Source organism: Sciurus carolinensis, chromosome 14, assembly GCF_902686445.1.
Source record: "Sciurus carolinensis chromosome 14, mSciCar1.2, whole genome shotgun sequence".
NCBI lineage: Eukaryota > Metazoa > Chordata > Mammalia > Rodentia > Sciuridae > Sciurus > Sciurus carolinensis.
This window is the reverse complement of record NC_062226.1, coordinates 175,094-198,534: the sequence shown is the minus strand read 5'-3', so window position 1 is coordinate 198,534 and position 23,441 is coordinate 175,094. Positions and strand designations below refer to the sequence as shown.

General features: G+C 58.8%; 1 protein-coding gene across 1 annotated transcript in view; it reads left to right on the top strand.

Annotated features, from left to right (window-relative positions):
• Nucleotides 1–491: 491 nt before the first annotated feature.
• Cacna1b (calcium voltage-gated channel subunit alpha1 B) overlaps nt 492–23,441 on the top strand; it is a gene marked incomplete at its 3' end in the record, with an annotated part of 192,520 nt that continues 169,570 nt past the window's right edge. The window contains exons 1-3 of the mRNA XM_047525413.1: nt 492–878; nt 1,863–1,968; nt 5,511–5,650. Coding sequence (XP_047381369.1) covers nt 595–878; nt 1,863–1,968; nt 5,511–5,650 — 530 coding nt within the window. The remainder of the gene's footprint in view (nt 879–1,862; nt 1,969–5,510; nt 5,651–23,441) is intronic.

Genomic DNA, 23,441 nt, shown 5'->3' with positions numbered 1-23,441 from the left:
CGGACCTATTGGGGAACCCGGGGCCTGGCCTCTCTCTTCGGACTGGAGCATCTCAACACTGCTGACGCCTCCGGGGAACGCGGGTCCGTCTGGGAGGAGTGCGAGTAGCCTGGCGTTCGCGCAGGCAGTGTGGACTCTGGGGACCGAAGGTTCGGCGCCAAGTGCGGCTGCCGAAGACTCCGGCGCACCCACTTTGCTTCTGGGTGTCTCTCAGACCGTGCGCGGAGCGGGGCGCGTGGAGAGCGCACACTCACCCGGCGACAGGAGCCCAGGCGCACCCGGAGCACCAGACTAGGAGTAGCCTCGAGGGCCGGCGGCCCGGGAGCGCGGCGGGGACTGGGTGGGGGCGACCAGGCGGGGGCGGGGCCCGAGGGCCCGGGGGCGGGGCCGTCTCGGATTGGCCGGGCACCGCCGCGTGACCGGCCCCTTATAGGGCGTGGCGCGGGGCCGCGGAGTCGGGTGCGGCGGCCGGGCCGGGCGAGGTCCGGTTCTGTCCTGGCAGCTTGGTGACTGCTCTGCTCTGAGCGCCTGGTGCGCCCCGCGTCCTCCCTGCTGGGGCCACCGGGCCGGGGATGCGCGCTGCGCCCCAGAGCCATGGTCCGCTTCGGGGACGAGCTGGGCGGCCGCTATGGGGGCGCCGGCAGCGGGGAGAGGGCGCGGGGCGGCGGGGCCGGCGGGGCTGGTGGCCCGGGCCCCGGAGGGCTGCAGCCGGGCCAGCGGGTCCTGTACAAGCAGTCCATCGCGCAGCGCGCACGGACCATGGCGCTGTACAATCCCATCCCGGTCAAGCAGAACTGCTTCACCGTCAATCGCTCGCTCTTCGTCTTCAGCGAGGACAACGTCGTCCGCAAATACGCCAAGCGCATCACCGAGTGGCCATATCCTGCCAGGGACCGGGTCGGGTGGGGCAGGGGGAGACTGCCGAGGTCGCGAGGGCAGGGACCGGGCGCGGTGTCTGTGGTCCGCGCCCGCCAGGTCTGGGAGGGGCGACCTGGGCGGGAGGCTGGGACTGGGGCCGGTCGCGGCGGCGCCCAGTGGCCATCTTTCCCCGGGCCAGGTGGAGGGTGCGACCCGGGAGAGGCGCAGCGAAGACGCCGCGGCCCGGCGAGGAGGGGGCGGGGCGGGGCCTCCGGGGCAGGTCTCTGCGCGCGTGTGCGTGTGGTCGTGCGCGCGCGTCTGTGTGTGTCTGTGCGTGCGTGGTCGTGAAGGCGGCGGCCGGCCTGGCCCCGGCGGGTGCTGGGCGGAGCCCCTCTGCCCCAAGGCTCATCCCTTCGTTGGTCTTGGGGAGCTGGTCGGGGTGCAGAGCTGGCGGCCCGCGCGGAGGGCACCCGAGGGCGAATCCGTGTCTGTGTAGGTGTGAGCGCCGTGGGTTGCGGGCCCGTGCGCGTGCTGGCTGCAGGTGCCTGCGTGTGAGTGCGGGCATAGCACGAACCCCGCGCTGCGCGTGCGTGCGTTCGAGATGCTCGGTACATGTGTGTTCACGTGCCTGTGGAGGTACTTGTGGCTGCGTGTCCTTGGGTGGGAGTGTGCGCCTGCGCGGGGTCCGGGACTGCCGCTCTGGGGACGCACAGCCCCCTGCCTCGCGGAGCCGGTCGGGCGGAGCCGGGGCGGAGGCGCTGTCCGCGGTGCTGACGACCGCCGGACGTGCGGAGGGCTGGCGGCCGCCACTGCGGAGGCCCCGCCTTTCGGCGGCCCCCAGGGCTAGGGGTGGAGAGCCAGGAAGACCAGCCCTCGTCCGCGGGAGGGGTGGGCTCAGGACCCGCCGTCCTCGGCCCTCGGGAGACGCCTGGCGAGGCTGCTGCACTGCGCGGCTCCGGCCTCCGCCGCTGTGGCGCCTCCTGGCCAGTCCTTAACCCACACACTCCCTTTGAGTACATGATCCTGGCCACCATCATCGCCAACTGCATCGTGCTGGCCCTGGAGCAGCACCTTCCTGACGGCGACAAGACGCCCATGTCGGAGCGCCTGGTGAGTGCTGGCGTTGGGACCCGGGACGGGATGGTGGGGTGGCAGCAACTTGTCTGATTCGCTTCCTTTAGAATCTGTGCCTGAGCTGGGACAGCACCCCGCCCCCCACCCCCCACCCCCGCCCGACTTCAATTAAGGGACAGGAGAGAATCTGGGCAGCTGACCCTTCCCTGTAGGATCAGGAAGCTGGCGTGCCCAGCTCAGTCCCATTAGCCAGTTACTTATCTGCCCTGTTCCTGGAGCCACCAGACCCCGGATGGGCCACCAGGCACACTGCTCTGGGCTTTCATCTGAGAATCTAAGTTCTAACCCTGGGGTGACGGAAGGTGTGTATAACCCAGAGGGGAGTTTCAGGTTGTATGCGTTCCCTGGTGAGGATGGGTCAGCTGCCCACCTTCCCTGCAGTCCTGATGGGACTCCTTTGGTGCTACCCGGAGCATGGGGGTTGGGGCCCTCCTTCAGTTATCTTCTGTGACCTGTTTAGAACCCTTTCCCTGCAGGATCTGCTCCTCCTAGGGAAGCCCTCCTTCCCAAACGCTCCAAGTAGTTTTTACCACTAGCTTCCTGTCAGGAGTCCTCCAGACCTCTGTGGTGTCTGCACTGAACCACAGAGCCTGAGAGAACCAGGAGCCAGGGCAGGACCTCTGCAGCATGTTGGGCAGGACAGGAGCCAGCTGTTGAAGGCCAGCCTGGTGGACTCTGGAGAGCTGGGTCAGAGAGGGTGGTGTTTCAGGGTGAGCATCACTTCACAGATGAGGGCACAGTCTCATCCCCTGGCTCTTCTCTGCTGCTCCGGCTCCTTTGTCTGGGCTCAGTGTGGGCTGGGTGTGGGCTGAGAGGCTGCTGTGCCTCAGAGTGCGGAGAGGAAAAGGCAAGTGGAAGGGCCAGGAGAGTGGGCCTTGGGCGTGAGGTCCCCCAGGGGACAGCCTCTGCTCTGTCTTCCCTCCACCCTGGCTGCCACTTTCCTGACCCCTACTCAGTGAAGATGTGACATGTGGCCCAGTAGGTGCTTTGTATGGGGCCTGGTGTGAGTTCTGGTTGACCGCCTGGCCACTGCTGGCCTTGTCGTGTGGAAGGGGAGATGAATCGGGTGGACTCTGGGAGCTGAGGAGCTATCTGGAGGGTAACAGAAGGCCACGTGAGTTGGGTGGGGTTGTCGATCAGCCATGCTGTGAGGCTGTCATGGTCCCTGGGGGTACCTGGGTGTGGGGCTGATAGGCTCTCTTGCTTCCTCTGGACCTCCAGCTCCTGCTGGTGGTGAGCTGTGCTCCAGAGGACAGAGCAGAGGGTGAAAGGGAGAGGAAGCTGGAGGTACAGGCTCAAATGCCAGGGTACAGGCACAGTCCTCTGTCCATGAAGTCTGGTAAGTAGGGCCAGAGAGACTCAAGCCGGAGGTCAGACTGGGGTTTGTGCAGGGAGGCCAGTGGGGTGGCCCAACCTGGCATCCAACTGTGTGGACTTGGGCCTCACAGGTGCAGCAGTTTGGCTTCGTGGGGGCGGGTAGGGGGGTGTACTTCTGGGGGGGGGGCTATCTTTTGGGAGAATCAGAAGAATGTGTCCCACCTGGAGGCCTGAGAAGCTCTTTGCTGACCCAAGTCCTACATGCAGGTTCAGCCCTCAAGGGCTCTGAGGACAGACAGCAGCTAGACTGTGGAGAGTTGGATCTGGAGGCTGAACTGCTGCCCGGGCAGCAGGTGGGGCTGGATGGGTAGGGTGGGCTTCTCTGTGGTCTGCCAGCCAGGCTCTGGTGGGGCCTTCATCTGGGGCTCTGCTTCCCACCCACCCGTCAGCTTCCTGAGCTGTCTTTGGCTGGACCTCCTTGAAGCCCAGCACCACCCACACCCATGGTTGCCTGCACACCCAGGTGGTGGTCTGGGGCCAGGCTGGGAGGAGCTGAGAGGAAGGGCTCTGGGGCAGCTGGGACTCTGGTCCTGGAGCCTGGCGTGTACTTCTCTTTTCTGTTCGTAAGCCTTCTGTGAAGATGTGTCCTTCTGGGCCCAGCTGTTCCGTTTGAGCAGATCCACCTCTTGGGAAAGAGGACCTTTCAAACTAACCACAGTAGAAGGCTTGAGGTCACAAAAGGGTGCACACCCCACCAGGGGCCTCGTCCCTGTCATGAGTCAGCATCAGTTTTGCAGGGCAGGAGCACTGGGCCATGGTGGCCCCTAGTGTGTTGGCAGCTTCCCCTGGCCCTGCTGTGAGCTCAGCTGCAGGCAAGAGGGAGGTCCTGGCTGAAGGTGGTGGCATATCACCTGGGGACGAGCCCTTGGGGGCCAGGCTTCTGGGAGAAAGGTGCAGGCTGTGGGGGCTGGCAGTCCCACCTCGCTTGGCAGCTTCTTTCAGCCAGTGTCCAGCATGCTGCTCTGGCCCCTGTCATGTAGGACAGAGCAGTTCTCTGGAGGGAAGTTCCTCCTGTGGCTTCCACTGTCAGGAGAAGGATGTCCGTGGCTCTGCTCCTTAGTTCCCCTTCATCTGCTTCAGGCTGCTGCCAAGTGCAGACATGAATCCTATTAACACTCCATGTCCAGCTCTCCAGGTCCAGCTCCCCAGCCAGCCCCCTACCCCCGTCCAGCTCCCCAGGTGCAGCTCCCCTGGTCCAGCTCCCCTGGCCCAGCTCCCCAGGGTTCATTGCCCCTAAACCCAGGTGTGTGAAGCACCTGTCACTTGCCACGTTGCATCCTCACATGGCATTCTTCTCCCCACGCTCCACACTACTTGCTGGTCACCACAAGGGCCTGCCCCCACTGGATGCAGCCTGGGGTGGAGGACAGGGCTCTTTCTAGGATCTCTCAAATGCTTTCCTTTTGGTCGCACTGTTCCCTTCAACTGGAGTGCCCTTCCTCAAAATCTGGCCTTGGAAACTTGTTCCCTCAACACCACACCTCTGGGAGGCTCCCTGGGGGTCCAGCTGTGTCTTGGTCTCAGGCCCCTGGCCCTGACCAAGGCATTGCCCTGGGGATCCTCATGGATGCCACTGCTCAAGTGGCCAGGGCTGCCAGTTTGCTGTTTCTTTTGCTGCCCACTGGGATTTGCAGGTGTGTGTTGAAGGCGTAAGTAGGTCCTGGACTGAGTTCTGAGGCTGAGCTTTATTCAGACAACTGCCCTGTGGCCAGCCGAGATGGCTGCTGGGGCCCTGCCCAGCTTCTGGATCTCCATGCCTGTCTCCTTAGAACAGAGATGACAGGAAGGCACTGGGAGGTGTCCACAGTGAGCAGAGACCGACTTCTACTGCAGACTGCCCACGGTCTTCTTCACCTTCCCCACTGGTTCAAGTGGGGCAGGCCCTGGGTGCCCTGAGCTGGAACAGAAGCTGAGATGCTGGACATTGTCCATCAACAGTGGCACATCCCTTCAGGGGGCATGAACAGATGAGCACACGCAGGCTAGTGGTGGACATGGCAGGCTGGAGGAGTCTGGGGTGTCGGGCAGCTCAGGAGGGTCAGACTTGGGACGGTGGGTGTGGCCATCAGACAGGGCCTACTGACCCAGCCACTGCAGGGTGGGCAGAGGTAGCCCAGCCAGTGCCCTGTGCTTCTCCTCAGGATGACACGGAACCCTATTTCATCGGCATCTTCTGCTTTGAGGCGGGAATCAAGATCATTGCACTCGGCTTCGCTTTCCACAAGGGCTCCTACTTGCGGAATGGCTGGAACGTCATGGACTTCGTGGTGGTCCTCACAGGGTAGGTGGCCTGTGTGCCATATGTGGGCATCGATGCGGTGCTGGGTCCACACTGTGCCTGTGCTGTGCCCAAGGTAGGGGGCACAGAGGCCCTGGCTTTCCCTGGAGCTGTCTGTGTGTGCTCTTGGCTCAGAAGAAGCTTGCTTAGAGCCCACAGGCGAGGCGGCCGCTGGGTATCATGGCCAGTGTGGCCAGGAAGGTGCCTGCTTCCTGTGGTCTGGGTCTGCTAGGGAGAGGGTCTGGGAGGGGAGGGCTTTATGCCTGTGATCTGAGGGGCACTTGGCACTCACGCTGCTTCCTGTCCTGGAAGCCGCCTGGATCCGGAGCTCTTTGCTGCCACTCCTGCGAGGCCGTGTGTCAGCGGCCACCTGGGAAGGCACTCAGGGCCCCACCCAAGGTTCCTCCTCAGCCCCTCCTCACAGTGGCCAGTGTGCAGTCCCCCCAGCAACCCAGGAGCCCAGGAGCCCAGGGGCTGCCTTGCTCCACGTCCCTGAGACCCCGGGCCTCAGCGATTCCATCTGTCTGGTTGGCGCCTTAGGCTGAGGGACTGGGGCACAGGGCTGTGGGGAGGGAGTGAGGGCCACGGGAAGCTGCTCTGCAGAGCTTGCTGCTGTGCCCTGGTCACACAGGCTCTTCTTCCTGGCCTCAGCAGCCCGGGGGTGCAGAACCCAGCTGGGGAGCAGGGAGGTCCTTTCCAAGGAGAGGTGGGTGGCAGAGCTCTGTCCCTGCCCGCTGACTGTCTCTGTTGCCTGGTACGTGTGGGGAGGTGCGGGAGGGGTTGGACCTGATGGCCACAGAGGGAGGGGCAGCCCTGGGCAGCCTGGGTCTGGGGCTGCAGCCTCCACAGGGCCTCCTGAGCATGGGGAAGAAAGGGGGTCTGCATGGCCCATGGGCTCTTGAGCACCCCAGTGCTGGGGCCGCTGATGTTGGGGTGGCCCCAGAGCTTCTGTCGTGCCTGGGGTGTTGGTGTTGATCTGCTCCTGTGCCCTTCCCACGTGGGCACCTTTACACATTAGCAGGGCTGCTCCCTGCCCCAGGCTGGTGGCATTGGCAAGGAATTTACAGGAAGCCCTCGGTGGCCCCATAGAGAACTAGGGTCCACCAGTGACATCAGGGAGGCGGTCAGAGAGGCGCCCCTTGGAGGACCAGAGCTCCCCATGCTCGGGCCTCTCCTCTGGGTGCCCAGGAGTCACCACGGGTGTTTACGTCTCTCTTGCTCCAGATGGAAGCCTCTGAGGACAAGGGCATCTTGTTTTTCAGAGTGTCCCCTGAGCCTGGCTTGGGCCCCAGTGGGGACCATGAGCATTTGCTGAATTGCCAGTGTTAAAGCTGAATAGGTTTCCTGTCGGGAGTGGGCTGCCACGCAACCAGGGCCCCTGTGTCTTGCTGCCAGCCCTGGATTCTAGGCCAGGCCTGGAGGTTGGGAGCGTGGCCCAGTGCTGGGCACTGGGGAAGACGAGGCCAGCTCACCTTTGAGGGAGCTCAGGTGAGAGGGGCCGAGACCCGCTGTCCTAACTGTCCCCGGGCCCCTCCTGCAACCTCTGCCCACTGCCTGCTCCTGTCCCTCTCTCAGCCTCCCACTCCCAGAATCCTAGGACCTTGCTCTCTGTCTGCACCTGGCTTTAGGCTCTTTCTCTTTCTACTGTCATCCCTCAGGTGGTGCAGGGTTGCAGGGAACCCCAGGCGGGAGTGATCTCTGTCCCTGGGGCTCATGTGCAGGCCCAGAGCCACGTGGGAGGCCGCTCTGCTGTGTCTGCGTGGTGGGGGTCTGGGGAAGAACCCTGTGCCTAGCCCTGCTGATCAGAGGTCCCCTGGGCAGTGGTGGCACAGGCCGGGGGAGGGAGGCCTTTCTCGTCACTCTGTTGTTTTAATTAATGTTTGTTTAATTAGTGCTCAGAGGCCTGTTGCCTGGTGAAGCCCCATGAGGTGAGACTGGCTGCCGGGGTCCCTCTGCTTCTGAGGCTGGTGTAGGGGACCTGGAGGTGCCTGAGGAGACTCACACCTGCCCTGGCCCGGGTGCCTGTCCCTGAGGCTGGGTGCCCACCAACGTCCTGCTCACCTCTTCCAGACTTATTATCTGCTCTGGTGCTCAGGGCTAAGGAGGCGGATGGGGTCTGGACTGGGTCCCACCTCCTGGGTTACAGGGTCTCTTGCAGATCACAGGGGTGCCTCTGTGAGGCCCTGGGCCTGGGCATGGTGGGCCATGCCTGGGGGAGCCTCAGGCCTGAGCCCTGTTCCCAGTTGGTCAACCCATGGGTGACCACAGACTGCTGTCCCTTGGATAGGTGGGGATAAGTGGCTGGGCCCCTGGCATGGTCCCTCCTTGCTGTCGGAAGGACTTCTGCTCCTGGTCTGTCCTACTGCCAACGGGGCCCAAGGGAGCCTTTGCCTGGGGATGGGCTCCCCTGCCCACTGGCTCTTCCAGGAATGCTCTGTGCTGCTTGGAGAGGCTGGGGAGGGGCCAGGAGGGGCCCTGATGGGTGGGGTTCCAGCCTGAGCCCCATGTGGCTCCTTGTGCAGGTGGGAGGGAGCACTCTCCCTCTTCTGTCCACCTGTCCCTCTGCTGGCTTCTCTGGCCTCTGCAGCTGCTCCTGCCCCACACTTCCCACATGTTCATCCCTTAATCACCCGGGCATCCAGGTGCGGGAAGTGGGGTGAGCAGGGCCCTGCCCGTGGGCCCTCCTCCAGGTGTGGCTGCCGCCTGCCCGTTCCTCTCAGCCCTCTCCACCCAGTGCCCCTGTGCTGCTGGTGGCTCTGTATGTCCTGCCCCTTCCGCTGTGTGCACATGGCCATATCCCCAGGCTGGGGCACAGTGCTTCCTGGGCTGGGGTGTGAGGAAGACGAGTAGTCACAGGCACTGTGAGGAGTGGGGGGCTTTGTGCAGGGCAGTAGGGAACTCCTCAGTCTGAGGCGACTTGGGCCAGAACTTGAGGGCACCAGGGGACAAGTTACCCTGCTCTCTGGGTAGAGGCCTGGCTGAGGTGCGTGTGGGGAATGCAGGAGAGGCGGGTGGGATCCCCAGGGAGGGGGGATCTGCCATCTGCCCACCACTGCCTGGTGAGATCCCCAGGGACACGGGAGCTGCCCACCACTTCCCAGCAGCCCAGAGCTTATGTCTGCGATTGGCAGGGAGCTGGTAGAGACCAGCGCAGCACCTGGACACAGTCTGTGTCCCCTGGAGGTGGCTTGGTGGGAGGGGTGCAGTACGATGCCGTAGCTGGCGTTTGTGGGATGAGTATGCTGGGAGCCGGACGCTGGGTCTGGGGCTATGGCAGCACTTGACCTGAGGGAGCTTCACGGCCAAAGGCTCAGAGAGGCGGGACAAGGCAGCCTCCAAGGGAGTACCGGCCAGGTGTCACCAGATGGACCCACGGCTGAAGGAGACAGAAGGACCCAGCGAGGGAAGATGGGTTCGAGGTTCTGGACAGTGCAGGCCTGTCCATTGGACTGAGAATCTGGTGAGGCATGTGGGCTCCTCGGATTGGCCTGTGAGTCCTCGGGACTGTGCCTGGTCTCTGTTCATGTTGGGTTTGGAAGCAAAGGCTCAGCCCAGGTGTGAAGCTGAAGAGATCGGGAAGGTGGTAGGAAACAAAACAAAGGGTAGCTGGGCGTGGTGGCCACACCTGCAATCCCAGTAGCTTGGGAGGTTGAGGCAGGAGGATCACAAGTTCAAAGCCAGCCTCAGCAAAAGCAAGGCCCCTGTCTCTAAGTAAAGTATAAAAATGGCCTGGGGATGTGGCTCATTGATTAAGTGCCCCTGGGTTCAATCCCCAGGACCCCCCCGCCCCCCAAAAAAGTCAGAGATAGGGAAGGTATGGAGGGGAGGCCAAGAGTGGATGAGCTGCAGACTCCCTCTGGCTGCCCCTGCCTCACTCTCTGGTCCTGGCTTTGCTTGATCACTTGGAAGGACTTGGCTGAGGGCACCTGCCGCCTCCAGCCCTGTTCAGGTTGCTGAGGACACAGCCGTGATCACACAGATGGTTCCTGCCCTCTTGGGCTGCACCTCCCTGGTGGTGGGGTGGAGTGGGTGGGGCGGGCCCTGAGAAGTAGCAGGAGGGGCTGAGGATGAGGAGAGGTGGAGGGTCACTCTGAGCAACTGGGAGGATACAGGGAGGCCACAGGGGCTGTGGCTTCTATGAGGGTCCAAGTTGGCTCTGTGCCAGACTCTGGCTGTAGAGCCCACAGGATGAACTGCAAGTGGAGGTCCAACTGGAGGTCCAACTGGAGGTCCAACTGGAGGTCCAGGCTGAGAGAGGAGCCTCAGGGAGCCCTCTGGTGCTTGTCCAGGCTGCCTTCCTGTCCAAGCCCATCAGCTGCCCCTGCTCTCTGCCCCTGCCTGAGCTCCTGGCTGTCGCTCTTCACTGCCTCCACCCCCCAGACCCCTCAGTGAGCCGCTGTCCCAGGCAACAGGGGGTGCTCCAGGACACAAAGCCCCGGTGTCCACACCTGGTCCTGGCCCAGCTGTGCTTCCCTTCACCGCCTTTGGGGACAGCAGAGAAGTGTGTCCCTGCCCCACTCGGGATGTTTCCAACCACAGCTTCTGGTCTTACTTTAAATTAAACTGGGGTTTCTTTCCAGGATGGATAATGGCTGCTCAGGTCCCTCTGGACTCAGCGCTGTGTGGGGAGGGAAAGTGGCAGCCACGTTCCAAGCCAGGGCTGCCGCCTCATGCTGGAGCTGCAGGTGCTTCCTGGGTGCAGGGGAGGCCTGGCGTGAGCTGACAGAAAGCACAGGGAGCGTAGTGACTGGGTGTGAATGAGGGCTGACCCCAGTGTGCGTCCGGCGATGACCAGGGCTAGCTCTGTCACAGGTGCTTCCTACGCCCTGACCTTGGCTCTGACCCAGGTGGGGCATCAGGTGCCACCCAGGTTGGGCGCACTGCTCACTGGGGCATCTGGTGCCGCCTGGGTTGGGGTGCACTGGACCTTCTCCCTTCACCCCTAAGGACGGAAATCCTCGTTGCAAGCCCTCAGCGACCTCACAGATGTGCCGGGATCCTGTGGGGTGGGGGCTGCGAGTCTGACAGATGTTCCCTGCAGAAGCAGAGGGGTCCCCATGTTTCCCGTTGTCTGGGGTTCGGGTCCCCTTAGGCGGTCTCCATGGGGCTCATGGTGACTCAGGTTGGGTCTGGCCAGGGCTCTCTGCTGTCCCTCCTGGCACTGTGGTATTCCTGAGAGCTCACAGACCCTGCACGTGCTGAGACCCTCTGCCCCTCGGGGTCCTGCACAGGGCAGCTGCTGTGGGCCCAGGACCTTTCTGCACCTCAGGCACCTCCCTCCCGTCGGTGGCCTCTCACCAGCCTGTATGTCCCTGGACTGGCCTGGAGCCCTGTGCTGGTTACATAAGACCCTGGGAGGCACTGCCCTGGTGGGTGGCATCCCGGCCTCCCTCTTTGGCACACGCCCCCGCACGGGTATTTATAGAGGACCCAGCTCATTTCCCTGCTCTGTCTGTCTCCTCCCCACCCTCCCTCCTTCCTCTGTCGCAGGATTCCTGACACTTTCCTGGATTGAAGGGCAGGCCAGGCCCCTCCTGGTGCCATCCACTGTCCTTGCGTGTGCGGGACTTGAGCATCTGGCTGATTCTGGAGAAAGTGGGTGTCCAGATTGCCCAGACTTGAGTCAGGGCAGGCTCTGGTCCTGCTGGGTCTTTTCCTGGGCATCAGTGAGTTGTGTGTCCAGGGTCAGGGCACGCCCCCTGAAGAACCGGGCCCAGAAGCTGCTGGTTGGGGTGGGCAGAGTGGGGCTGGCTTGCTGAGCAGGGGCATCAGGTCAGTGTCTAGACCCTGGGGACTCTGCTCTCTACACAGGGCACCCTCCACACCTGCCCAGCACTGCATCATGAGGGAGGCTGGGCCTCTGCACACCTGTTACTCCTAGAGCCAGGAGATGGGCCTCATATGTTCACACCTTGCTGGACCAGGTCCTGTCCTGGGCTCTCTTCCTGCTCACAGTGGAGGTCTACAGTAGCCAGGTCCTCTCTGCACTCCAAGCTCTTGCCAGTGACCACAGACTGGGCACCAGGTGTGGTTTTCAGGTGTACATTCCCTTTCCCCTCAGAGGTCCCACAGAGAGGCTTGACTTCCTGAGCCACTGATCCCTGGGCTGGTGCGTGGTGGTCAAGGCCCGTAGGGATGTAGGTGGGGACAAGAAGGTCTGCGGACTGGCCATAATGAGCCTTATGCTGAGAGGCAACTAGGTTTCATTTTGAGTTAGCTGGAGGCCTTGGGAGTCTCGGCTCAGGGCCCACCCAGTTCCAGGGATAAGAGGCAGGGAGACAGTGGGTCCTGGGGTCCAGGCCCCAGACTTGCCAGTGGGTGGGCAAGGGGCACTAGCAGGGAGGATTCTGACCCTGTGGTTAGCCAGTGTGTCTGGACTGTCAGGACTGTTGAATCCCCTCCCACTTTGGGTCAGTGGCTGGGGGGCTGCAGGGACATGGTCCTGTGGCCAGAGGTTGAGATGGGCTCCAGGTCGACGTCAGCATTTGAGAGGACTGTAAACCCCACGTTTCCCTCTTGCCTGGACGTCCCTGGAGCCTGTGCACCCTGTGGGTCAGATACCTGTTTGGCCTGGGGATCCGCACCTGGTTGCCTCTGGAGAGCTGCCCCACTCCTGGGATGGTCATCCTGGGCTGATCTGTGGCCAACTCCCTAGGCTCAAACTCTGCTCCCTAGGGCTGCAGCACCCTAGTGCCCATGTGGCCAGCTTGCTGTGGTCAGGCTGGCCTGACGTGGTGGCTGGGGCGGCTGGTCTGTGTTCTGTGCTCATGCCCCACAGAGGTAGCAGGAGTTCAGGTTCATGCCTGGTAAGGGCCAGATCCTTGTGGGCACAGGGTAGTGGGCTCCCCGCAGCCCGCGGGCCTGCTCAGTCCCCGCCCCCTTCACACTGGGGTCAGAGCTGTGATTCCCACAGAGGTGGGAACTGTTGCCAGTGCTTCTTCCACTGCAGCTGGTCCCTGGCCTGGGAAGGGGCCTGGGGCAGGTGCCCCCCGCAGCCTGGCTCTCTAGATCAGGAGCTCCCTGGCTCCCAGCCTTCTTGGGCGAAAGCAGAGGGTCACTGGGATGGGCAGGGCAGGGCTCTGCTATCCAGCCCCTCCACCTTGTTTGCAGCTCCCTCTGCTAGTTGCCAGTAGGCACATGTTTCTAGAACACAAGTTCCCAGCTGGGCGCGGGCACTCCCCAGGGCATCCTGTCGCCAGCCGTGACCCCCATCTCCTGTGGCCACCCCAGGGCAAGCCTCCTTTTTCTGGACCGGGAGATCGTTCCAGGAGCCCCGTCATCCTGTCATGACGCTCTGGTTCCCCAGAGCACAGAAGCCTGTTGGGAGGGAGTGGGGCTCTGGTCCTTGGTGCTGCTCTGGGGAGCTGTGCTCGGCCCGGCAGTCTTCCTCCAGTGAGGGGCCTGTGTCTCTCCCACCCACTCTTCCCCACCAGCTGGCCACCCTCCTGAGAGGGCTCCCTCCTCCGGCTCTCCCCATGAGGCCCTGAATCTCTCCTGACAGGCCCTTTCCTGGAAGGGCTGTGCGGGGGTCGGCCAGCTCTCCTAACAAAGCCCCACAGACCCAGTGCCTTCAACAGCCGGCCCTATCCGCTTGGGTATAGGTTAGTGGGTAGGGCTGTCTTCTGTGAAGCCTCTCTTCCTGGCCTGCTGATGGCCAGTTCTCACGGTGGCCAAAGACTGAGTGGTGAGGATGGATCCAGAGCCAGGTGGGGATGCAGGCCAAGGCCTCCAGGTGTCCCTGTCCACACCGTTGCTGCACGGTGAGCCCTGACCGAATGCCGTGTTCTCTCCCGGCCTCCCTCTGCTGTGGGCCTGGGGCTCCTTCCCACTCTCCCTCCTGGCAGTGTCAGCCTGGTGGCCCCAGTGCAGCCACGAGTGACAAGCAGAGGAAGGGCTGAGGCAGGACCCTCCCAGCCTGGCTCAGGTGTGGGTGCTGGGCTGCTGACCAGCAGAGCGGGAGAGCCCTGGGTGCAGTGGGTCCTCCTGTCTGAGACGGGGAGTCCCTGAGGGGCCTGGCTTGGTCCTCCCATACTGCTGTGTGAGATCCTTGCTCTGGGAGTAGTGTTGTGGGGAGGCGATGGCCCCCGATGGACAGGACGTCAGCCCTCTCCTCCCCTGGGAGAACCCATGGGCACGGGGGGCTGTGCAACTGCAGGCAGACGGGACCGCTGCAGAGCTTCCCTGGGAGGCTGGTGACACTGGATTCCCACGGACACCTCCCCTGGGCTATGCTGCTGCCTGTCTCCTGGCCCAGGGAATGTGTGAGTGGCAGCTTCGTCAGCAGGACTGGGCCTGAGTACGGGTTTGGGCCTGGGTCTTGATGGTGACGTGAGCGAGCAGGAGAGCAGTCAGCTGAATCGTTTGGTTTTAGTGCTTATGAAATTGATGTTTACACTACCCTGTAGTCAGTGGAACAGCGTACACACCTGACTTAAAAGCCATTGCTAAGAGTTGGTAACGGGCACCTTGTGGGGGTCGTCCTTTGCTGGTGGAGGTGGTGCTGGGGGTGGGAGTCCCTGGAGATAGCAGTGAAGCTGCAGCTGCTGGCCCCTCACCAGGCCGTCTCAGTGACCCGAGAGGGTCTCCTGCCTGCAACCAGGCCTCACCGCCCTGCTCTGTGCTAGCATCTCAGGCCTGGAGCAGGGCTCACTCTGCCTTTACCAGGAGCCTCTCTCCTCCCGCTTTCTTTGCTTGTCCTCGGGAAGCGCCTCCTCTCCGTTTCAATTTTGCTTTGAGATTGCAGTAATTCAGCCACCTTCAAGCCTGGCTTCTGGTTTTATTGCTCTTTCCACCTTCTCCACTGAATCCTTGACCTTCAAATTCATCCAGGAGGGTTGGGGTCAACTCTCCTCCATGTGCTACCTGTAGCAGTGAGTCCTCTCCAGAAGGTTCTCGATTATTTTGTCTGCATGTATCAGAGGAAGCATGTTTTATGGTAGCTGCAGCCTCATAATAACTATGTCCTGCCTAATAAGACTGGCAAGTTGAGACTGCCCCTCGACCCACGCTGCGGAGTGACGGTTGCATTGGTGTCTGAGAGCGACTCTGATCTTGGCGTGTGCGTCAGACTCCCGGGTGACCAGGCGCACCGTCAGCGAGCAGCCACGCATGGAAACGAATCCATTTTCTGAGCAACAGGTCTCAGCAGCACTGAGTGAACCACATGGAAGCAGACGTGCTATCATCCTCGCTCAGTTGTCCATTCCTGGCCCAGGCAGGGGGCTAGCACAGCCCTCAGGGTGGGGTCTTCAGTGGCATGTGAGCCCTGCCTTCCACTGAGGCCATAGTGGCACCTGAGACTGGGAGTCTGAGGGACCTGGCTTCGCCTTGCCCACACCTGCTGCCTCAGACTAGATGGGCAGGATGTCCGGTCTGTCTTTGCTGGGGATTGAACCCAGTGATGCTTGACCACTGAGCCACATCCCCAGCCCTATTTTTTTTTTTAAATTTTTTTATTTCAGGGTCTCACCAAGTTGCTGAGACTGGTCTTGAACTTCCGTCCTCCTGCTTCTGCCTGTGTTGTGGGGATTATGGGCATACATCTCTGTGCCTAGCTCCAGTATCTTTTTTTTAAAGAAATATGTATTTTTTGGGTACCTGGGATTGAACTCAGGGGTACTCCACCACTGAGCCACATCCCCAGCCCTATTCTGTATTTTACTTAGTGATCTCACTGAGTTGTCTCACTGAGTTGCTTAGCGCCTCGCTGTTGCTGAGGCTGGCTTTGAACTCCTGATCCTCGTGCCTCAGTTTCCCGAGCCTCTGGGATTACGGGCGTGTGATTTCCAGTTTGATTACATTGTGGTCAGAGAACACAATATGATGTCAGTCTTTAATTTTGTTAAGTTGCTTCAGGCCCAGGGTGTGGTTTATCCAGAGATGTGTTCGGTGGACACTGGAAGAGGACGTGCATCCTGCTGTCATCAGTTCCTGCTGTGGAAGGCATTATGTGGCCTTCTCTGCCTTGCTGGTGTTTTGTCTGGTTGTCCCTTAGCTGTTGGTAGGAGGGGTCGATGTCCCCGATGCTGGCTCTGGATGCTGCTTGTCGTAGTCCGTGCTGTGGCCGGGATACGTGCCTCTCATTCCTTCAACCTGTCTCCAGTGCTGCCGTATTAACACACGGGACTTTGCAGGTGACCCCACGGGTGGGGTCAGGCCCTCGAGTGGGGCTGGGAAGGCCACCAGGGCCACCACTGTCCATCTCTGTGGTTCTTTGGGAACACAGTTTTCTCCTCTCCAGAGGATGTGACAGCAGGGTGCTGTCTTGGGAACAGATACGGGGCCCCTCTCGCCAGACAAGGAACTTGCTGTCACTGTGACCCTGAACTTCCCAATCCCCAGAATTGCAAGAAATAGAGACCATAATAACTCGATAGTGCCAGTCTTAGGTATTTGTTCTGATGCAGTTGTTCAGGTATTTTGTTACAACAACACAAATAGACTGAGATATACATGTTTAAAATTACTAGGTCTTGGCTGGGCATGGTGGTGCACGCCTATAATCCCAGTGGCTCAGGAGGCTGAGGCAGGAGGGTCTCAGTTCAAAGCCAGCCTCAGCATATGAGGCCCTAAGCAACTCAGTGAGATACTGTCTCTAAATAAAATATAAAAAAGGGCTGGGGATGTGGCTCAGTTAAGTGTCCCAGAGTTCAATCCCTGGTACAAAAAAAAAAAAAAAAAAAAATTACTAGATCTTCTTGGTAGATTTCATTCATGTATTTCCCTCCGTCTCTGGGCATTTTATTTGATCTGAAATATGCTTTATCTGTTATAAATACAATTACTGCTACTTTTCTTTGAATAATATTTGAATAATGTATCTTCTATCTTTTTATGTTCAACTTGCCTATATTATTATATTTGAAGTTTTTGATGGGCAATTGGATCATTTTTTTAGTCCACTATACCAGTTGTTTTTATTTGCTTTTCTAGACCATTTTCATTTGATATAATTATTATATGTTAGGACTTAATCCTGATACTTAATATTTTTGTTTGATCTCTCCATTTTTCAGTTTTCTGATTTTTTCCCTCCCTCCTTTAGTTTACTTGAGCAGTTTAGAATTCATTTTGATTAATCTGTAGCATTATTTATTTATTTATTTGTTTTTGTGGGACTAGGGATTCAACCCAGGGCCTTGTGCATGCGAGGCAAGCACTCTACCAACTGAGCTATATCCCCAGCTCTCTATAGCATTTTTTTAAAAATTCACTTTTATTGTAAACAATGGGATAATCTTGTTTCTGTTTGTACATGAAGTAGAGGCGTACCGTTTGTGTGATAGGGTAATAGTTGTCTGTTATTTTTTTTTTCTTCCCCCCACCCTGCTCACCCCTCTTTTCCCTCTACACAGTCCCTCCTCCTTCCATTCTTGCCACCCTCCCACCCCCCATCTATAGCATTTTTTAAAAAACATTGTTTTAGTTGTCGATAGACCTTTATTTTATTTATTTAAATGTGGTGCTGAGGATGGAACCCAGTCCCTCACGTGCTGGGCAAGCGCTCTACCACTGAGCCACAATCCCAGCCTGATCTGCTGCATTTTTGAGCACATTTCTTTGATAGTTGTTTAGTGTTTGCCTAAGTATTGCATCATATATACCGAACTTACCGGTCTCCCCGCATGGCCATTTACCAGGCCACAGGAAGGGTGCAAGCCCCCATGACGCGTCGCTGTGCTCTCCTATCATCTGACCATCTCGAGCGTTTCTCCTGCACACGCGTAGAACACACCAGAGTATGCCATTGTTTTGCTTCAACCATCAAACTCGTTTTAGGAGGTGGCATCGTGTCTGCACACTGTTTGCTCCTTCCGTCGCTCTTGGGTCCCATGGCCAGCGATTCCTGTCTCCCTCACATCCTCCCTGTCTAGGAACTTTCTTTAGGGTCATCTGCTGGCCGAGCTCTGGCGCCATCTCTTGGGTCCACAAGCCTTCTTAAGTCAGCAGCTGCTGAGTGTGGCTGACTTGGGGCTCTTTGGCCCTCGAGTCTGCATGTGGGCTTGGCCCTGCCATTTTGCTTCCCTTCTGGGAAGATCTGGAGGCTCTTCCTGTCTGTCTGCTCCTCTGCTCCCCTCACTCTGCCCCTGGTCTGCTGAGATGCGCGTTGCCTGGCTGTGCACCATCTCTTGTCTCATGCTCTCTGCCCTCTGTCTTCTGATCTGCTTTGTGCATCTGGGATGGCCTGTCACTGTCCTTTCCATTCGGATTGAGCTCTTCCCAGTGTTTTGCATGAGGAGTGACTTTTTTTTAATTGAAGCGTGGACCTTTCCACATTCATTAGGTTCTCTGGATCTTATTTAACCCTTCTGTTCAGTGGGGCCACTCTGAACCTGTCCTTTAAGGTACGGGGTTGGCAGGGCTCCTCATTCCTGCAGGGTGGAGGTAGCACCCCCATTGCACATACTGGGAACTGAGAGGGCTCAGACATTTGTCCAAGGCCATGCAGACAGGAGGAACCAGAGTGGAGATTCCAGCTATCCTGAATCAGAGGCCCTGACCCTAGCCATTAGACTACCCTGGTCCCCAAGCATGTGGGAAGAATAACACTTACCCCAAAGGGTGAGGCATGCAACCCAGTGGGGAGCACCTGCCCAGCAAGTGTGTGGCACTGCTGAAGAGGAAAGAACAGAGAAGGTCTGTGGGAGCCAGCTGTGCGCCTCCCTCCAGGGTGGGCACAGCTGCTGGGATGTCCCCATGCAGCACAACTGTGCTGGTCAGAGCTGGACTGCACTTGGCCAGAGCCGTCCTTCTCTGAGCTGGACAGAGCACCCCAGCCAGCCCAAGGACATGCCTCCTCCTGGGGCCGCCCTCTCCCAGGAGCTGAGGGTCGGTATGAGGGGCCACAGCACCATCCCTGGGGGGCTCTCAGTCCCGAGGAGCTGGTTTGGGGCCTGGAGGACACCAGTCCGTCTGTGGTCTCGCTCTTCCTGCACACCTCCTTGGGGAGTGAGGAGGGTGGGGCCTGTGACCGAAGCCTTTCTGGGGCTGCAGGCAGGGACAGTGACATTCTGCTGTGTGTGTCAGCAGGAGCACTGGGCCTTCTGGGTCCACGACCAAGTCCTTGCCTGGATCTACCTATCCTGGGTCGAGCGCCCAGCCCAGCCCAGCACATAAGTGTCCTATGGACACAGTGCAGTGGAGCCCTGGTTGCCCGCCATCAGGTGTGATGTTGGAAATGGGGTGTGCACGTGCCGGCCTTTCCTCTCCCCTGCCTGAGGCCTTCTGGGTTTGGAGCAGGCCAGGGACCTCTAGCACAGGGCAGGGGCCCAGGAGCTCTAGGGCTGAGTTTCCTGGCATGGGGATTGGGTTGCAAGGCTGAGAGGAAGCTGAGAGCCCACAGACTGCCTCTGTGCTGTTCCTATGGCAACGCTCGCAGCCTCCTGAGTGAGAGCTGGCACCTGGAATTCAGGACAAAGCAGTTCCTAGAGATGGTGCCGCCCTTCCGTGCAGCCTCCATTCAACAGGCTGCCTCCCAGCCTGGAGAACCCCCTACACAGCGTGTGTCAACCTGACCTTGGAGCCTAGATGCCTCCTGTCCTCTCGCCCTGCTGGTGACAGCAGGTTGCAGGGATGCTGCTGTTGGCAGGTGCCAGTGCCGCTGGCACAGTGGTGTCTCACAGAAGCCTAGCTGCAGTTTAAGGCCCCCACTGCTACATGTGTGTGGGAGGTGAAGGACAGGGTGTGCAGACAACCCAGGCACTGTCCCCTGCAGGCGTGGCCTCAAATTTGTGACCTGGGTCTCCAACTCCTGGTGTCCAGGCCCAGGGCTCAGGTTCCTCTGGGCTGACCAGCCGAGCTCAGGGCACACATCAAGCCAGGGTGGAGCGTGGTTGTCCCAGTCTCCTGGGCTTGACAGAACAGGGCCTTAAACTCCCAGAGGGGCTGAGCAGCCCCTTGAGATACCTCTTGCCTCAACCCCCAGCAGGATCAGGGGACTGGTCCCAATGCCCATCGTAAGAGTCTCAGCCATCCCGAGGGCTGATGCTGCGCCTGCCCTCCAGACTCTTCTTGCTAACTGATTGTTCTGATGGGATGTTCAGTGACCGTGCTGGGGCGGCAGGCAGCACTGGCTGTCCTGGCCATGGAGACACGTGCCGCCCTGTCTCACTTCCTTGCCAGGACTTGACAGGGAACCTTGAGGTAGAGCTGCTGGCCCTGCCTGGAGGGTGCTCCCCAACCCCACGAAGTGGGGGACAGTTGCCCTTTTCCTGAGGGGCAAGCGTGGGGACTCCATGAGTTCTGCATGTGCCTACAGAGGCACAGTTGCGTCTTCCTCATTGTGGTTCTGAGGGCTGTCCCCAGACAGCTCCAGGGCATGTGCACGTGGGCCAGGGATCTGGGCAGCACAGCTCTGTGGGCACCCCCAGCGTGGCGGGGCAGGAGGGGGTGCAGGGGCACATGGGTGGCCTCCATGCCTAGCACCTGGGGCAGCAGAAGTTTCTCAGTCACTGGCAGCTCTTGAGGAGGTGGGTGGCCCTGTGGATGTGACTGGGCGTGAGGGATGAGGTGGGGGTCCTGGACGTGGAGGAGCAGGCTGCCAGCGCTGTGCACTCGAGCTGCCCAGGTTGTGTGGGGTGTGTTCAGGGTCCCCCCAGCCAGGTGCTTACTGTGGACCTTCCCTGGGCCTGCTGTCCTGTCTCACCTTGTGTCCATGCCGTGCTGTGTGTGTCCACATCCTGGGCCTGTCCGCATGTCCTGCTATTGCTGTGGGCACACAGGTGGTCACTCTGGGGCAGGAACAGCTGTGCATTTTACGCTCTATGTAAGAATCTGCATTTGCCCATTTCTCCTTTCACTGCAGCATGTGGAGGTGCAGGTCAGTGGTGTTCTGAACGTTCCTCGTGGTCTGATTTCAGAGCATTACCTCATCTCCACAAGACCCTGTGCCCTCCAGGCCTTGCCCATCTGCCGCCCGTGGGCCTGCCTTCTGCCTGCAGCCTGTCTGCTCGGAGGCCTCAGGGAAGGAGTGGACGAGATGCAGCAGGTGTCTGCCTTCCTTCTGGCAGGAATCTCCCTGCGCTGCGGGTGCAGCGCTTTGTCTCTTCCAGCCTCTCAAGGCCATCACTCTCTGCAGTGGCCGCTTGGTGCCGTCACCCTACAGTTCCCCATTGCTGAGCACTGCAGGTCACAGACTGTGGTGCCCGCATGTCTCTGAGACCTCTCAGCGTGGTGTTCTGGTGGGACTGACCCTGGCAGTGGACCAGGCATGGCTGGCTGCCCCCACGGTGCTCGTTGCGGGAGCCCTGGTCATCGCAGCACATGGACTTGCCCCTTGCTGCCACTTTCTTCCGGTTTCCACCCCTAACAAGTTTGAGCGCTTGCCTTTGTGAGTGACCTGTGGGTTCTTTGCCATTTGGTTTCAGGATTTCTGTGCTTCCTCACTGGTCTTTCCAGAGCACGTCCCACCTGGAGCCAAGAAGGGAGCAGGCAGTGTGGGCACAAGGAGAGGTCCTGACTGCTGAGTGTCTTCCCATCTTTCCAGTGTTTCCTCCTTGGTTTTCTGATGAATTTCGAGGTCATTTTGTTGCAGTTCCAAGATTTCCTGCTATGATATTGTTTCATTTATCAGAGTCTCTGGATTGATTTGGAGAATCACGTTTAGAAATAGATACTTTGTGCACCAGAAATAGTCTGCCGTAGCCTCATTCAGCCCTGATTCCACCCTCAGGAGGAGTTGCTCTGTGGTTGGAGGGGCTGACGCCCTAGTGCCTGCATCTACTCTGTTCCCTAACTGTCCTGGCTGGTGTCAGCCTGTCAGTGTGCACACTGCCGTTGATCTCATGCCCCGGGCCTTACACAGAACCAGACAGCGCTGCTTTTGTGATGGTTTGGACAGGAGTTTTGATTTCTCCCCTCTGTACTTCTCAGCACAGGAGTCTCCAGAACAGGCTGCTTTTCCTGCCTGTCCTCTTTCCTGTCGCTGCTTCGACCTTAGGTGCTGGACTTGCCACCTAAGCTTAGCGCCACTCTCTGGACCTCAGCAAGTGGCATGGGCACACTGTAGGCTCTCAACACTGCAAGGGCCACAGAGTCCACAGTGGCTGCTGTTGGGGCCCAGTGTCCAACTGCTGATCTGTGGGGCCGAGAGCTCTCCTTCTGTGGGTCTAGGGAGACACTCTGTCCTTAACAGTTCCCTGGAGTTCCCAGCAATGATCACTTGTCTATTTCTTTCTTCATTTTTTTTTGGGGATTGCACTCAGGGGAACTTGACCACTCAGCCACATCCCCAGCCCTGTTTTGTACTTTATTTAGAGACAGGGTCTCACTGAGTTGCCTAGTTTCTCACTTTTGCTGAGGCTGGCTTTGAACTCTCGCCATCCTCCTGCCTCAGCCTCCTAACTGCTGGGATTACAGGTGTGCACCTCTGCGCCTGGCTCTTTCCTCACTTTTTATTCACATTCTTTTATCCTGGCCAGAACTCTTGAGACAATATTAAGTGGGATTGTGGTGGTAATTCTTATTTTTTTATATTAAAGAAAACCCTTCATGATAAATGTGGTTTTGTTGGTATTTTTAAGAATGGATTTTATGCATAGAAAGATTTTTAAGAAGTTACTTTAGTTTCCAAAAATCATCATTTTATTTCTTATAGTTAGAAATCAAAAACCAGTTCTTTTGAAAACTTTTAGATTAAGCTTATGAAAAATTCTCAAAGGTTTTTGGAATTTTTAGCAATCAATTTCAAGGAGATGCTAATATTCTATCACATTTTATAAATTTAGTGTCATTTAAAAATTTCATTTGTAAATTTACTATATCCAGAACTTCCTGAGTACTTACATTTTGTGTATTAAAGTATCAACATGTTGAATCATAAATTTGCTTACTTGTCCCAATACTTCTTAAAAACTCAACAAGTTTTTCACCTAAGATCTCAAGCTTAGGTCCAGGATTTCCCTGGATACTTTAAACTGTAATTCCGGGGTTAACGTGCCACGTGGTTTGTGAGTAAGGGACGTTCCCTTATCGTAGTTCAGATGCACTGGCACAGAAGGCGGACCCTCAACAGGATCTGGGTCTCGTCCAGTCTTCCCGCTTCCATTTGCTGACCCATGTAGGAAATGCCTCCTTCCTTGTGAAGCTGTGGCTCCCTGTGTGCTGTGTTCTGGGCACCTTGTGGATCTGCTGCTGGCAGGAGCATCGGGTTCTTCCTGAGACACTGAGGGACCTGGCAGCGGCCTCTCAACTCCGGTGCTGGGTCCGAGTTCCAGGACGTTGCTGCAGGCTGCACTTCTCCCAGGGCTGTGCACAGCCTTGGAGGGGATTCTGTGTCATTGCTCCTAAGGTTGCAGATATGCTCCTGCCTGGCCTAAGCACCTTTGAGCCCTTCATTTAAAGATGAAAGTTGCTTTCCCGCCCCATGCAACCACACCCATGCCTGTACGCCACAGGAAGTTCGTGTCCTTCCCGTCTGCCGGCTTGGGTGAGTCAGTGAGTGACAAGTGCCTTGGACCCCCGCGTGCTGAGGAAGAGCAGGCATTTCCCTCTGAGGTCACTTGTGTTGTCTGTGGCCTTGCTTTTGCCGACCGTGTGCCCACGTGTTGTTCTACCATGCCTGTCCCTTGGCAGTTAACCGTGGAGAAGTGAGATGCCGCAGATGTGGTCGGGGTCTTCTGAATGCAGTCCCCAGCCAGGGTCTTTCTCCTTCCTTCCCTTTTGCTTTCGTAGTGGTGACTACACCAGTCTGTGTCAGTCATTTCAGTGCATGAGTGTAAGCGGGTGGCCCACCTTGCACTCTGTACCTCTGTATCCACGCAGAGTGGCACCATGACCGGCACGGTCGTGCACACCT